Raw genomic sequence first — 17,143 nt, forward strand, 5'->3', positions numbered from 1 at the left:
GCACTGCTACAGGTAAGAGCCTCTGATATGAAGATCATCTACTCCAAACTTGTATCTCATGTTGTAAATTAGCAGGATAAGGATTTTACTATTTCCTTCCCCACCTCGCAGTTGCCCTAAATGTTCATCAATACCTTTAATGCAACTTCAAAAGTGGCACTTTCTAGGCTTACCAGGTTCCAAACAAGACTAATCAAATTCATTTGGATCACCTCAATGTTTTGTTGTTTAGAGACATTAAGTTTAAAACAGCTATTAAAAATAGCCATCCTATCATGTAACTCGTTATCTAATAATTTAGAGAAGTATCCCAGTGCTTATTATATAAACACTTCCCTATTTCAAAACTTCAGGCAGTAATGCCCCACAAATACTGGTTTTACTCTACCAACCTCACCAATACAAAGACAGCCTTCATCCCAATACAAAAGATTAGAAGCTGGTGATACAAATTCATCTCAGGATGGAGGTCTTCCATTCATTAACTGATTTGAATTCAGTTAGATCACAATCATTAGCCTTTTCTGATGGAGTCTAAAAGGCTTAATTAAGACTTTAGCCCTGAAGATAGTTAGACTTTGAAGTCTAACACCCCCAACGATGCTCACCTCTTCAGCTCTTCCCTTTCCCATTAAGTCATGGGGTTGACATAGGAGTGTTTTCCTCCCCTCATTTTCCTGAGGTTCCCTCTGCTTTTCCACAGCTCCCCTGTTTTTCTTGTCCACTGAAGCTATTTACATTTTAAATAATTCAGCACGAGGTTTTTCACATAGTCACATAACTCCAGGAGTCAGGTCTTTGCAAAAGACAGCTTTGCTAAGAAAGCCCACAGTTGGCGACGTGATGCTACACAGATCACAGGCAGAAGGGGATCAGGCTCCCGCACTATTCCACTCCCAATACAAAGGGGCCCCAACACAAAGTGGTGACTTACCATGATTTGGATTTCTCTTTTGCAGACTTGCAAGTCATACTCGTTATTGACGTACATCCGCTTCAGGGCACATTTCATCCCATTGTTAGTCCTCACAAGAAACACTATCGCAAATCCACCTGCAGAAGACACAAAATCACCCTATTCATTTACCAAGAAACCTCTTGGTCCTTGCTTCCAACCCTGTCCCTGCCTCCATCTGCCTTCAGAGTACAGTCAGAAGAGGGAGGGCACTCAGCAGCTACCAACAGAGCCACGGTGGGAGCGTCCCTTACACGTGTTCAGCTCCAGAGCTTCCAACTCTGCCTAGACAGTTATTTCTGGGAACTAAAAGGAATCCAAGGGGGCAAATCTTCAATTAACAGAAGCTAAGTTAACATTAACATCTCCATAAAAACAAGAAATGACACCAGTTACTTGTCCTGCCAGACAGTCCTTCATTGCTCCATTAATTTCCATTATGAAGAAGAAAGCTGAAGTATAAACAGCAACGTCGCCTTGGACAGAAATTAGAGCTACAGCTCATCCACTGAATTACAACTAAAGGCCTGAACTTAAAAGGCTTCCCAACTTTTGAAGCATCTAAGTTACATTACAAAGCTGATTTTTGCAAGAAGCAGAAGAAACCCATCTCCCACATGTGGTTTGATGTTAGTACTTTTAAAAAGGACACAAGAACAAGGAAAATAAAACCAAACCACAATTCATTTTGTGGTCATTGCTATTAGCAAGGTCAGGACTCCCAGGACATACTTGACTTGTGTAGGATGAAAGCCTTTCATCTCTCTTAGCAATGCATCAAAATAGATGGGTTTTACATTTGTAGTCCTGGACAGAAATAGGAAGCTGATTGAGGATGGAGGTATATAGACATCAAAGTTTCACACCTGGTTCCCAGAGATCAGAATGAATCCGAATAAAGAGTCCACGGATCCAAGTAGCCAAGAAGTGCTGCACAATGGTAAAAAGGGAAGTATGACAACACTGTCGATGCCACAACCTAACAGCACTTCATTTGCTCTCTCTTACCTTCCATTACCGCACATACTTCTTTTATGCTTAAGGACTGCTAAAGAATCAGCTCGATAGTAAATTATGATTTGGGGCTGCCGTAGCCTTCAGAAGTCCCACGATGCCAAGAGCTGTAGTTACACGCTGTAAAAAGCTACTCACATCCCAGAGAATTCTCATTTTAAAAGTTTGAGCCCTTTGGTGAATCCCAATCTTTACAAGCTGCCAGAAACCATCAGATCAACAACACGTATATGACATGTTTGTACATAATTATTACTAATGGCTATTTAGCACTTACATGAGTTCCTCCCCATCATGTAAAATGTGACAAGCAAGAAAGCCACATTTGGGTAAAATTTAGTGTTAAAATAGGTTGCATTTGACAACTCCAGTCTTGCAACAACTGGTGCTTACAAGCTGTTAACAAATCGAACACCACAGCCAAAAGGCCCACTGAAGCTTTTACTAAAACTGGGATTTATTTTCACTGAGATTGAAAAAGAGCAAGTGATCAGACAACGCTGCTGTGTTCAAAGTATAACCCTCCCCATTTGTTATCAAACAGCTTTTATAGCACCCATTACAGCCCATCTTCCAAAACAACCACAGAAGTTACACATGCAAATAACATGCCTGTCAGCACCAGAGCTGTTAAACAAAAATCTCTCTTAGCATGCAAAAACCTTACTTTTACACATCATAGTCTGCCACAGAAACTAGACCAGGTTTTCCACGGAAGCCCCACTGACTTTCAGGAGCAGAACTAAGCGGTAGCAGCCTCGGAGCAGTTGCAGAAAGATGCAACAGAAAGAAGAGGAAGAAAAAAACGGAAAAAGGTGTCAAGACTTCAATTAAAGGTCTTAAAACCTATAACCAGGCTGCAAAATGGATATTCAAATGCAGAAAAATGGGACATGGCCCTGGGATACAGCAGGCCATACAGATGCTGTTCGTTCCTGACAGAAGATTTTAAAACCCTTGTAGTTCTGAAGGGCCTCATTCCTTCATAATGCTCAAATTCAGAAACAAAAATAACCCTTATGCTGCTTCAAGTTGAGGATCTCAGGTTACAAGTCATTTCTAAGGACTCCTAAACCCACAGCGGTAGCCTTATTGTTCTACCCTAGCCACATTCGTCTCATTTCTGGAGAACAAATCTGCACATCCCACTTAGCCCAAAGGATGTCTATGTTGAAAAAAGCAAGACAGCGCTCTACCGATTTTTCTCCCCCCCTCTTATAACCCACAATGGAGCCAGAAAGAAACAAGGGACCTATAACCAGCACAATTTCCCCAATTCCTTAACACATTATGCTCTTTTAAATCATTGGGAGAGATCAGGTTTGGACTTTTTTTTTTTTCTGTGCAGTACTTCCATGGACCACAGATAAAATCTAGAGAAAACATTAAACAAAAAAAGTTTTTCTTTTTTTTTTATTGCAGAGTCTCAGTCATCATCAAAACTTTTGGTGAATCACAATTTTTTTTTTTTTTTAATTTTCCCCAAATGACAAAGTCAGAAGTTGTCCATCAGAAGCCTCCCCTCCTCTCCAGGGGTTCAGCTTCCTTCCCACAGCTCCTCCCGCCAGGCCTGGAGGCCAGCAGGATACCCTATCTCTGTTTACAGTGCTATGCTCAGCAGAAAGAAACACGAGCTGAGCAGCAAAAATAGATCAATTAAACTTTAAAAAAAAAAAAAAAGAAGCAGATCCACTAAATTCAAGGACCTCCTCCTTCTAAATATTTGCTTCAGCTGAAGTGGGACTGGTACCTCTTCACACCAACTGCTAACTGTCTCATTAGCAAAGTTTTGGGCAAGGTACCTTTCCTCTGGTCTGGACCTGGTGCTAATTAGCTAAGTCACTCCTTGAGCACCCTTGCTAGAATATGTACATCATGCTGGTTTGCTTACAAGCAACCAGGGTCAACTGGCAAAGAAAACTACAGTCTATGCAACGGATAACATAGCTAAACCATCCTGAGGGCTCAAAGGAAAGAGAAATTTAGAATCTAAGAAAAAAATAAATAAAAATTAAGTTAATGCTTTCTGATAGAGGACTGCAACATGAACACATAGGGACCTGACAGAAATATGGCCCGAAGCATCTTCCAAATGGAGCAGCGAGACACAAATACGTCAGGTGGAGCCGCATCCAAGAGGAATCCTGCAACATTTGCAGAGGTGTCACAGTGCTTACACACAGAGGAAAATTACATCCTCATGTCCTTCTCTCCCTTACCTTTAACCCCTGCAAACTTCAGCTGACGACACCACACATGGAAGCTGTGCAAAACCATTAACTTACTTTGTCTGCAAATACACCTACCAATTTGGGTACTTTATTATTAAACTCCCACTGACTGCAGATTAAAGCATGACAATTTTGCTACTAGTAAAAGCAGCATGCTTCTCTCCAGAGAAAACAAGTATTGATTTAATCAGGGTACATACAGCAATTTTTACACAGCAATCTAGAGTAAGCGACTTTGTCATCAGAGAAGCAAAATTTGATGATCCACATCCATTCGAGTGAGGATGCAAAGTCTTACCTTCTAAACAACTCTACGTCATGTGGTCTGATTGCCTCAGTTAAAACAGACCACAAATGTTCCTTCCAAACTACCCTTGGCTGAGCCCAGGTTTTGACTGTATCCAGGATTTAGTCCAGAAAGGCACAACATAATCAAGAATATCTAACTTGCCTCAGGTAGCCATTTCACATTCAAATCAGAAAAGGTGTGAAAAATACCACCCTAATTTGAATTTCTCTGCATTTATTATACCTTCCACTGCTAATTGGCTTCAGCACTCCCAGTTCTGCATGCAGAGAGCAGGACTGCAAACTCTCAGTAAAACAGCAGGAGGAGGGAAGTGGAAAGGGATAAAGAGCACAAAGAACAGCAGCTTCTTGCCACACTCCTCATACATAAATAGCTCTAGAAATACAAGATCAAAAACCATTAGCAGGATATAGGGGTCAATTTTAAGAATACCAAGAACCTAAACCTGAAAATTGGCTTCCAGAGGAAGCAGCAGGTGCAGAGACAGGGCAGGGAAAAATCAGGCCACCGGCTTTCATGCATCGCACACGTATCTGCAGAAACGGGGCTTGATCCCATTCCATGTGCCAGAGCAAATCAGAGCTACAACAGGAATCCTGCTCCTTGCAGGAGCTGTAGGTCTTTCCAGGCTGAGGTCAAAATCTGCTTATAGGTTTCTCGTGCAACAACTGCTGTATGCCTGAAAGTCTGGAAATGGCAGGGATGCCTTTAGTGGTCTGTACCTGGACCTAGAGATATTTCCTTTTAAGTCCCTCGTGCACAAGAGATGATTTTGGAGCTTTGGTCTATCCTTCACCTCCCAAGTCCCTCGCACATTTATTACTGACTGCTCATGAACTGCCCATCCTGCTAAAGAAAATGGCACTTGCCTGAAACTGTTGCATTGCAAAAAACATTAACAATACCACCACATCATGGTCTGAAGGTTAGGGGTTCAGGTGCAGAAGTAGGCTACCAGCTAATACACTTGAAGCATTCTGAAGCACTTGAAACCTTTCTCTTGGCAACTGTGGCCAATACTTCAGATTCATGCTAAAAGAGCAGTTTCAGAAGGACCTGTACTCCCACAGCTACCTCAAAAGCAGCAACTTTGTTGGTAAGCAGCAGACAGAAAATACAGTTCACATTTTTCAGCAAATTATGACAGAGAAGAGGGGAAGGAGGACCCAATAGATGACTGAAATTTTCACTTGGCAGCATCTGACAGCCCAGAACACTGTTCAGCACAGCCCAGGAAGGGACCAAACTATCAAGCACCAGGACTGCAGCCAACACTGCTTAACGGAGACCTTCTAATGGATTTAAGTTTTCTTTCACCTACCATGCAACATTACACAGTAGAAGAGGGGCCCAGCCACAGAACCCGATGGGTGTCTTCTCCAGGTTGCAGCAGTAAGGTCGGGTGCTGCCCAGCTCTCGCTGTCTGCCTGGTCATCGATGCCCTGAACAAGCAGGATTTGCTTAGACAAGTCACCCAGCACTCATCTGAACTCTGATGGTTTTTCACAGCATCATGCTGAAATTAATATACTTATTTTAGCTTTTAACTATCTTGCTAACAGCTGCTCCCCACTGGTTAGCCCCTCCTCCTTGCACACTACATATCTACAACATTACCACCTCGTCAGCCTCAAGGACTACTTTCAGCCTCCAGAGCCTGGAACCACAACCAATTTCTCCCTCCTTATCCCAGTCCAACCCCCAATTTTGCTAGATCTGGGCAAAGTTGAAAGGAAATAGATCAAAGACAAATTGACACGCAATTATTATGAAGCACTGCCAGATGCACATTACAGAACCATTTACCTCTATTTTCAGTGAACGGCAAGCAAGACAACCCTTCCAACGGCCAGAAATTGCCAGCTCTAGTGCACTATGTCAGCTCCAATACAATAGACAGACACGCCAGGATTTGGGTGACTCCAAGCCAGCCAAGGTCAGCTCAAGAGCCTGCGCTGCCTCAAGTGAAGTTAGATAGCTGTGCCACAAGTGACCAGGGAGGGCGGGTCACACACAAGGCAGAGTTTAGTAATCCAGGCACTAGGAACATCCTCATGTCTTTGCCAGTAGAACCTTTTTTCCAGTACACGTATGGAAAGCTAAAGGCAAGATACCAGTCCAGGCTTCAGATTCAATAGAGCAAATAAATCCAGAGACTTTGCAAGCACCAGAAGGGAGAGAAGCAAGAACTAGTCCTGAGAGTCAGCTTAGAGGACACTTCTCCCTTGCATTCATAAACAAGAGCCTGTGATTTAAAGTTCTGAAGAAAATTCAACTCTTTCTACGCAAGCCAGCAGAAGCTAAAACACCGCTCTCATTCAAAGACATAAAGTGTTATTTATATGCTCATCCTTAAGACATATTAGCACTGTTGAACAGGTAAGAACGCAGTCAGTACTGCGATCACCATCAGCTTCGAGCCAGCAACAGCCATATGTCTCTTGGGAAACATCACTGTCTTTTGCACTTAGGCCTGCATCTACCTCTACAACAGCATGGGAACACGGTTATCTTGCTACACGCTTCTGACCTGACTTGTTCTTGCTAACTGGTTTTAGGATAAGCTGGGAAAAAAAAGAAAAAAAAAAAGGAAGTTCCAATTATCTCCAGTCAATACAGACGCCAGAGCAATTTTCCATGCAGGTTTGTGTCAGTGAGCTGGCCAGTTTCCAGCACTGGTACTTATATTTTCAGCCCTTCTGTAATTTCAGCAGGATGCAGAACTCTTCAGAGCCAGGCAAGCACTTCTGAACTAGGTAAAACCAGCCACACAAAGCTGCACGTGATCCCCCTCTTAGCTCCTCTCAAGGTAAGAAGATAGTGCTCTGCTGCATTTAAGTGACTCACGTGTACTGCAAGCCTGGAATCCTCTTGCAACCAGTAAGTCAGAGGCAGCCAGCACTGCCAATCTGCAAACACACACAGGATGCTGCTTCCAAGAAAGCTGCACTAACTAACATTATAGTGAGAAAGTTTACAGAGAAATAGGTTGCTCCTTCTGTCACCTCTTTGTGATAAGCTCTTCCAGAGCTCCCTTTCACTGGTGAACGTATAAATTAGCAAAATTCAGTACATGCTGCTACAGCAGAACACCGACACCCTGCCCTCGATGGACACAACTGCCCTCCTGCACAGCCCAGGTATTCCGGAGCAACAGAGCCACCTTGTCCTGCTGGGATGGGGAAACCATCAGAAACGGCTTGTCCTGAGAACCCCCTTCCTACCAACATGATTACTGGACCTTCCCACACAATCACTTATTCAGCTGTTTGAGCTGCATTTAAGTTCTGCTCCAGATCTTCGACCACACCTTATCAGACACCTATTTAAACAGCAGAGAAGAAAACAAGGTGTTACTGCAGGCAGGTTTTGTGCCTGCCAGACAACAGGTCCCCACAAAAATCCTGTTTTGTTCATGCAGAGCCAAAATAAAGCAAATTCAACCATAGCCAGACAGTGCTTGAAGCACAACTCAACAGACCACTTCACCTGAGTTAATCATAGGCCAGAACAGGACTGGCTGGACTCTGCCCTCTACACACAAAGTAAAGCAGGTTAGATTTCACAGGATCTGCAGGACCAAAGGCCTTTTCACAAGCCATTAGTGTTCCCAAAACACACTGCCTTTTCTGTGTTACCCTGCTATGCTGATCCACCACCCTCTGCAAGCAGCAGCAGGTACACTAACAACATAGAAATAGCTTCATCCAAACACAATTAGGCAGAACACCTCCTTTGAAAATCCATGCTGAAAGTACCTCCCAGAGACGTTAAGTGCCATCTGCACAGGAGCAAAGGAGACCTGTAGCATGATGATCTCCCAGCTGCGTGTTTGAGCTCTGCAATAACAGCTACAAAAACATCTCCACCGCATGGATGTGTCTTCCTTCTGCAAGCGTTTTCCAAGTTTTGTCTTAGATGACATCTCTCATTTTTTTTCCCCAAGGCCATGCTGGATAACCCAAAAGCAGCTAGGTTTGAGCAGGAGGAATCACTCCTCTTTTCAGTTAAATTAGTCAAATTATTGGGCTTGAAAGAGCCAACTATCAAATCATTAATTCAAATCATTAATTCCCACTTAAAAAAAAATAAACCACTGCTTCATTTTGGATTTTCTCCATCACCCTTCTACAAACAAACAATATCTAGATTACCATAGTTCCTGATAAACGTTCTGGATGCCACTAAAAACTTTATTGTTCAAGGGTGAAATTCTTTTCTGAGCTGGACAAACAACGCATGTGGTTTTCCACTGAATTGTTTCCAGCTTTCAGTACTTTAGCTCTATCTCATCCACCTCAAAGCTCTGCATGCCAGACAGCCCACCGTGCTTTAGCACCGAGGCTGAGGGGACAGCCAAGTGCTTTTCAGATGTCCCCAACAACTACCCTAGGAATATTTAGCCTCCAGGGACAGCCAGCAAGGCGTTTTAAGCTCTGGTTGTGCTAGCAGGCACTTAATTTTAAGTGCTTTGCTGAACCAGGCACAAAGCCACTCCTCATTTGCACAATCCAAATACTTACCCATTCTTATCCATCAATAATTATGTCATGTTTGCCTTACCTCACAAGTCAGAAGAACTTCCTTAGCATTTACTTTCCTAAGTACAAGGGGCAGGCTCACTCAATTTTTTTTAATTACCCCCAAGTCAGGATGCAGTGATTCAGTTAGAGGAAAATCACATCAACTCCCTTGCACAGGGTGTTTGCAGCTCACTATACCCACAGCTTTACTAAAAAATAGTTCCCAGTGCTTATTTTTCCCAAAGTCATAGCCACAACCAGCTGACACACAGACACTGCACATTACCCATCACTGGACATCACCACTTGGCAACACCAGAACCATTTTCTCTCTGCTGCTGTACTGAGAAAGCCATCCTGCACCCCGACACCTCTCTCCAGCTGGCATAACATACGGTCATTTAACAAAAAAAAGTTTTTCCCTAGCTGTGTATACTTCCAACCCAAACTATTCTAAGATTCTATGATATGATTCTTGATTATAAAGCACCAAAGTATCAGGACATCTTTTCCAGGAACAGAGATGGCTTCAGCAAACCTCAACTTTGGAGTCACTTACGCTTCAGCACAAAGAAAAAAGGCCAAGGAAAACACTTTGGGCAGAGTTGAGCAATACAATCATCTGTAATTATTTTAGACAATGGCCAAGTTCAGCTAACGTTAACATCAAGGTCTGCAAGCACATCAGGGAAAAGCACTCAGATGTGCCAGTGCTTCTCTCCTACAGCTCTTAGTGCCAGTTTTCAACAAAGGTGAAAGACTGTTCTCCCCACCTATAACCAAGGATGAAGATGGACAAGTGACTCATCTGTAGGACAGGGAAAAAACACCAAGGTGCCCTGGGGATTCCCTCCTCAGACCTCACTGGAGCTGCTGACCTGCAGAAACCTTCAGAAAAACTTCCTGTTACTGCTAGAAGGCGTTACTGTGTATCACAACGTGAGTGGTGCTGTCAAGAGGAGACTCGCCCAGCAGCTCCTATAAAAAGCACCACGCTCAGTCCCAAGAACACAGCAATAACGGGGAGGAAAGCAAAGGGCAACAGTCCCTGACTGATCCTGTCTCACGTGTGATGATCTTGTATTACCCTCCACACAGACAAATAATTACTGGTTAATTTTTATATGGGCTTTTTACTTTAATTATAGCTCCACTAGTCAACTATGATGGGTACTAGGATTAATACTGACAAAAATAGAACTATAATCTGCACTAATATATTCTGTCTGCTATCTTCTATTTTACTACTCCCTTGCCCAGCAGGAGGGTATTACTGCAGTATACTTGCTAAGAAACGTATGATTTCAAATCCCATTTTCCCTTTTGATGCAACTTCTCCATCACTTCTGAGCTCTTTGTTTCCAGGGCAGCATATTTCACTCCAAAATAAGTTTTCTGTTCCAATATTACCCCTTTTTACTACCAAACGTGCCCACAAACGGGGATCAGTATTGTGAAGTGTTCTGCTTTGACACATAACAAGGAATTGGAACAGTCAGGATCACTACATGTTGTTTTTTCTGCTTTATGAAGCATCTACAACACTTTTAAAGCTACGACAGAGATGTCAGCATTAACACCTTTAAAGAAAAATAAAAACAAATCTTGAGGGAGTTGTTGTAAAGCTGTTTGAGATTTAATTAAGAAGCCACAGTAATGAGGCAGACTTTGCATTAGGGCTGTAACATCCAAGATCACAGCTATATCAAAGACAACACTGGTACAATCTGTGATTGACTGAGTTCAACCTGGAACATCATCTCTGCTCCTGCTTCCTTGAGATGGAGATTGTCAGAAACGCAATCAATTTGCAAATAAATCCTCTGTTCTATAAGTCTTAAAAACGATGCTACTAGTGTAGGAAAACCTGCGATTAACAAAAAAGGCAAAAAATTAAGCACCTGATCAAAGAACACGTGGGTCAGTGGGACAACATACTACTCACAGCAGCAGTACGAAGCAAAGGCCCTGCCTACACAGCTCGTCCCTGAGCTCTGCTTTGCAGACATGAGCTCTGCAGGCTGTCTCCAGAAAGGAAATTTGTGCTGGAAGGGCACCGTCAGGTGTCCAACAAGGGAAAGTCCAGAAAAGACCCCTCAAACCACAGCATCTCATAGTAAGAGCCAGTAGCAAGTCATCCTAACAGGATGGGACTGAAGGTTCACCCAGAAACCCCTCTTATTACATTCTGGATATGGCACAACATACTTCCAATAGGAAGAAACATTTTTAGAGGTTGCCCATTATTGCCAGGTATCAAAGAGCCCTAACTGTCGCCAGGAATCCAGTCTTAAAAGTGAACATAAGATCTCTTACTCACAAGCTTGCTTTGGTCTGGTGAAAGATTAATCACTGATACAGTCGAACAGCATTTCCTACATCCTCTGCTTTTTTGGAAGGCAGTAGGAGGTAGTCTGCTACTCTAAAGCCTGCAGGCAAAGGGGCACTTCAGTTTTCCCTGAGCGAAGACACCCGAGTGGCTGCAGTTAAACAGATAACTGCAGGATCACTAGCATGGCCTCTGGTATTTTCTTCCTTTTTCATGGTCATCTCCACACAAGCAGCATCCCAAAAGGTGAGCCTTTGGGGCCTTCAAACTTCTCTGTCTCTCTCTCCCCAGTGGTTTTATAGCTTTATAACTAACATACAAAAACTGCATAAAAAAAATAAAAGACAATTTTATTCTTGCCTCAGTGGAGTTGAAAGGAGGAAGGTTCGAGGATGACAAGATTAGCAGACAGAGGGAGGCTTTCTCCAGCCTCATTTCACCCTCTCCAAATTTCAAGAGGTAAGCGACGCAGGACTGTCTCGCTGAGAAAGCGTGGCCCTGTGTCACCGCATCACTGCCACAGGATTTCACCTGACTCAGCCTCTCGCTTACAGGCAAGACTGACAATGCCCACAGTCACTCCTGACACGTCTGTCTAACCTGTTCTTTAACTATTCTACTCACACATTCTCCGCATGCTCTTGAGTGGTTTATTCCTGGGGTGTTGTTATCCCTACCGTCAGGAAGTCTCGCCAAACTCTTCATTGACTTGATTTCAACCCCAGATTCTTACCCTGCACGCCACAGACATCAACAAGCTACTGCCAGTCTTTTCTCCACAGCCTCCTGCACAGCTGGAGCTCTGCTATCCAGAGTGTCTTTTCCAGATCACCTAACACAAAAAGACTAAAAAGACTTGAAACAGTGGTGGTTGTACTAATGCTCTCCTTTGTGTTTGTATTTTGCTGTTTTATTACTACATGTTGGAGCCTTCATCATGACACACAGGGTTTGGGATTTAATTAATGCCTATGACTCACTCTCCCACCCAATTCCATAATCCTCTGGTTACATTAGGGTATTTACATGTTATTTTATATCCATATAAGCAAAGATTATTGACCCACAAGTTGCATGCACAGAAAACACAGAGCCTATCCTAGGGGCACAGGCTTGCATCATGTCTCAGGAGTACATGGACATAATTGATGTTTGTTTCCCACGATCCAGGCTACAAAATTAGGATTTTCTTTACCTAGGCTAAGCTGTGTCAACAGCTTGCAAGCCCAAGCACAGGGTAGCGACAGCGTGTGCTCAGCCACAGCAGAACAGGCTCATACCCAGAACCCACAGCTCTAAGTGCCACCTTCAGAAAGTCATTCAAGTTGCAGTGAGAAGAGAGGTGAAACGCAGGACACGCCGCACAGACCAGGCAGTAGTCTCTGCAGAACCAGGAAGGCCTGAATATGGATCTCCTGATTTTACTACACCCAAGTTCCTCTAACTCCAACCAGCGCACGTTTGTGTGGGTACATGTGTGTTACAAACCAGAGTCCAGTTCTGAGCAAGAATAAAACAAAACCCCTTATCCCCTGCCAACAGACTCTCCAGCTGAGAAAAGCAGATAATAATGCTAAACTAAACAGGTCCACTCTCAGCTGAGGTTTTCTACCTCAAAGGAAATAACAAGCTTTACTTAGTTGTTTTTTGTTTTATTTTATTTAAGTCACTTGATTTATGCTAAAGCATAACAGTGCCAAGTTTAAGGGACTACTTCAGTCTAAAAGGCCTGCCCCAGCATCTCCTAGAGCAGTATTTGGAGCAAGCTCTTAAGGTGAACTTTACATATCAGGAATACAGACCACTGGCCTCTGCAGGGTAGAAAGTAGGGTCTCTGTAGAGTGCTGCAGGGCTTCTTCAGCTACAAGGGCTCTAAAACACAGAGATACAAGTCCTTATAGTCTGTGCAGGCCTAATAGCTATGAAGCAAATGAGACCACAGAAAACAAAGTACCACGCTTCCTTTCATGCACAGGAGCAGTCCCTGGGAAGCTCCATGCTCACTTTCAAGAGGAAAGACAGAGTTCTCAGTGTCTTATCTCACCATATTCACCTGTACAGAGTTAGACACCATTAAAATAAAACAAAAAAAATCAGTGTAGATTCTGGTTGGTTTACTGAGCTTTCAGTTGTGGGTTAGTCTGTTCCTTTGAGCTGCTTCCATTGCCCCTAAACAGCACTTTAAAAGGCTCCACACTGGAGTGGAGATAGAACTGCTCTGGGAAACTTATCAAATCAGATCTTGAAACATCAACCGCCAATTAAATAGTCTGAACATTTAAGAGTTATCTTGAGGGCAAAGAAAAAAAGCAAACCACTAACAGCTGAAAGAGCTTCATATGTGTAAGTAGCAACGGTCAAAATCACTCAAATTTCATCCACGTTCTGACCATTTTAAGTGGCTGTAGGAGCGAATCAGAGCATCAGAGCTGCAGGGAAAGTAAGGAGCGCCTAGATAAAGCATAAAGGACACCTAGTATTTCAAAACAAGAAACCTGAAACAGGCACAAATATCAAGAGAATCAGCTGAAACCTGCATCTCCCCAGATGAAATACTAAGCAAATGGAAAATTAGCTAAGCAGGTATGTTTGCAAGAAGATTAGGGCTTTAATAGTGATCATACTCAACAGAAGATCGTAACAGTGACACAACTGTAAGAAGTCAAGAGAGCTCCGAGTTAAGCTGAACTTACAGGAAATGCAGCTTCTCATTTTATAAATATTTTTAGTGATACTTTAACTAAAGAAACTATACAAGCAACAGGGACACAGGTTGCATGTCAAGCTACCCAAGGATGGCATCCACCTGGCATAGGACCAACTCATGAAGAATATTCAAACTTTGCTGGGCAGCAGTCCCATAAAATCACCAACCCACCTTCAGAACAAGCACGTACACAACTCGCTTCCTCCTAGCAAAGGCTGGGGCTTCACAGGTTTGGTCCTACTGCCAGAGGAAAGAGGTGTTGGGAAATCAAGGTAGATTCTGTGTTCACCTGGTTCATATTCATATCAACACCAGTTCTGAGCAGAGCAGGTCATAAACTCACAGTCAGTCATCTGTTTCACACAGCCCATGGCAGAGAGAATGACACACACAGCCCTACAGCTCCAGAGATCTTAAGGTTTAGGTGTGAGGCTCTGCACTCTTCCACCAACGATAACTGCAAGAAATTATCCACGCCACTCATATCTGAGCTGGAAAGAATTTGGTCTACACAAAGTAAATTTGCACATATGAGCAATACAGTCTCCATGTTCTATTGGCTTAAAAGAAGAGGAGCTTCCACTGCTGGCCGGCAACAATCTGTTAGGCAGCTTCATGCTGAGCAAGTTCGCTGGGCACAGAAAGCCCAGCACTCTGTCAGCTTTGTGCTGGATACAAAATGCAACTGCTGCACAACTGATTTAGTGGGATGGGGGGGGGGGAAGGGGAAAAAATATCTCCAGAGTCACGCACATCCATTAGACAACACACACCATCAAGGCAAAGCCTTGCATCCGATACTGCAGAAAAGCCCAAGGTGTGCAGGCAAAGCCCAGCTCTTTAGAAACTCCTCTCACTACCAACTCAAGAAAGCAGGAGTTCTCATGGCTCCAGCTGTAGCACTGCTTAAGCTCTAGTCTTTAAATACTACTAGACAAACTTTAATAGAACATCTAGCATATCTAACAGAGCACAGGACTTCTCCCCAGGTAAAACAAAGGCTCAAGCTTATGTAGAGCTTGTGGTTCGGATTCTCAGCAAGAGTAAAGCAGGGACATAGTTAGCCCCATACAGATTTACCACAGCTGAGAATCCTAATGTGATTATCCAATATTACCAACGTAATTATAGGGCCCTCGCTTAGTGTCATTGCTGCAATATCTAGGCCATGACAAGACAGATTTAGATTTACAGGCTCCACCCTCTTCTGGGGGCTTTTTAAATAGGCAGAACGTCATACTTAATGTTAGTGTGGCAGTCACAGCCACGAGTGCCTAAATTGTGCAAAATAATACAACCAGAAATGTCATCCAACACAGAACAGCAGCATGGTCTTTAGCTCTCCTAATTTTAGGAGTGTAAGACTGGTTGGCTAGCGATTGTTGCATTTTTGGGGGGTAAACATTTAGGTTATTACCCATGACACAACTGCAAACAGCCACAAAATATTCTATAGTCACAAGCATTTTCACTGCATTGATGACATGGAAAAAAACTTAACTGCCTCTTCCTCACTTCTCTGGGGTTTATTTTGATTTCATTTAAAGCTTAAGCTTCATTTGTTTGCATTTTTCAGGACTCTGTCTCATTACAGATCTTTAAGAGCCACTCCTCTCCCCTAGATGATACCCCTTCAACTCCCAGCCAGTTCCACAGAGAAAGTCAAAAAGGAAGTTGTAATTCATAACAGAGCAGAGAAAGGAGGGGAGGGAAAAAAAGGGGAGGGGGAAGGAAATTAATCTCCGCCATGCAACAGCATATTAGAAGCCTAAAATAATCAGTGGGCAGATTCATCCTGTGCATTAACTCTGCATTCCCTTTTCAAAAGCTCTAGTCCAAGGGCAGCAATAGTTTGTCACACTACCCATTCTCCAAGAACACAGTCGGAACACAGCCCGGACACCTTAATTTAGGGGTATTAAAGTCTCACAGTATTTGTGACAGCAATTTCATAACAAATAGCACTAAAGGCTATGGAACTGTACTGGCCTTCACAGCAGGAAGCACGTTTAGATGTTCACGTGGGTAGATTTGCTAAGCACGTGCCCCGCTTTACAGTCTTGTGCATCCACTCAATTCCTCCCTGACAGGCAGACTTGGAAACCCAAAGCTGATGGAGCACTGTTTTATTACTATGCAGCAAGACACACTGCCTCCAAGTAGATTACTTGGCAAAGCAGACTCAGTCCCTCTCTGTTGTGACAATTTTAGTCCTTGAACTTCCACTGTAAGACTGGAAAAAAAAAAAAAAAAATTAATGGGTTATGAATAACTCACAGCTTTAAAAAAAAAAAAAATCATTTGTTTAGTTATCAGTCAGCCCTCTAAAAAGCACATTTTTGCTGCTATTATTCCAAGCAGCTGCTAATAGCATCTGAGACCTTGTTCATCTCCAAGTGAAATTAGTAATGGCATAAACATGCTGCAGAGCACGACTGGTTTTGAGTGAACATGACTGGAACTGCAAAGCCAGCAAGAAGCTGCAGCAATTGCATTCAGCTGAAAAGCTTCATTGGAAAGGCAAGGAAGCAGTGAATCACGTCGACAGGAGAGGAGAGAAAAAACAAAACTAGTTGAGCAGAAAGCAGGTTGGAGCTGGAGGTACAGAGGAAGGAGAAAGCAAGACTAAGCTGGTCAGGGCTGGGACTGGTTTTTAACTGGACTCGCTTGCAAGGGCCAGCCAGAGTGGGTTTACCAGAGACCTTAAGTGCTATGGTAACAGCAAACTCCATTTGGGAAGCAATTATGCAAGGATCTAAAGAGAGCTCATGGCAACAGACAAGTTAGACATTTAGGAATTTTGATTACTATGGTAGCACTCTGACATCCCTACTGAGCAAAGCAGGATGAAAACCACAAGAGAAACCCTAATACATACATTCTAGGAAAAGCTCAAGCTTACAGTTAACAGGATACTGTAAGAGCTTCACAACAGGGCATGGAGGTTTGTCTCAAACAAGTTTCTTCTGCTTAAACCCAGGAATCCAGATTTCAACCTTTTCAGATCTCCCATATAACTACAGGTATACTCTTGAGCCACAGAAGTACCATCTCACTAAGTAACAGGAAAATAC

The 17,143-nt window shown here is 43.1% G+C and overlaps 1 protein-coding gene across 15 annotated transcripts in view; it reads right to left on the reverse strand.

The window, feature by feature from the left end:
* Nucleotides 1-17,143, reverse strand: part of LOC141935671 (NFU1 iron-sulfur cluster scaffold homolog, mitochondrial) — a 102,419-nt gene that overhangs the window by 74,922 nt on the left and 10,354 nt on the right. For 14 of the 15 annotated variants that reach the window (XM_074852120.1, XM_074852117.1, XM_074852127.1 and 11 more), the window contains one exon: nucleotides 935-1,053. In XM_074852120.1, the coding sequence (XP_074708221.1) occupies nucleotides 935-1,053 (119 nt within the window). Of the gene's footprint in view, nucleotides 1-934; nucleotides 1,054-5,831; nucleotides 5,953-17,143 lie in introns of all 15 variants that reach the window. The other variant, XM_074852113.1, reaches the window with a different exon arrangement.

The sequence above is a fragment of the Strix uralensis genome, chromosome 28 (genome assembly GCF_047716275.1).
Source record: "Strix uralensis isolate ZFMK-TIS-50842 chromosome 28, bStrUra1, whole genome shotgun sequence".
Taxonomy (NCBI): Eukaryota; Metazoa; Chordata; class Aves; order Strigiformes; family Strigidae; genus Strix; species Strix uralensis.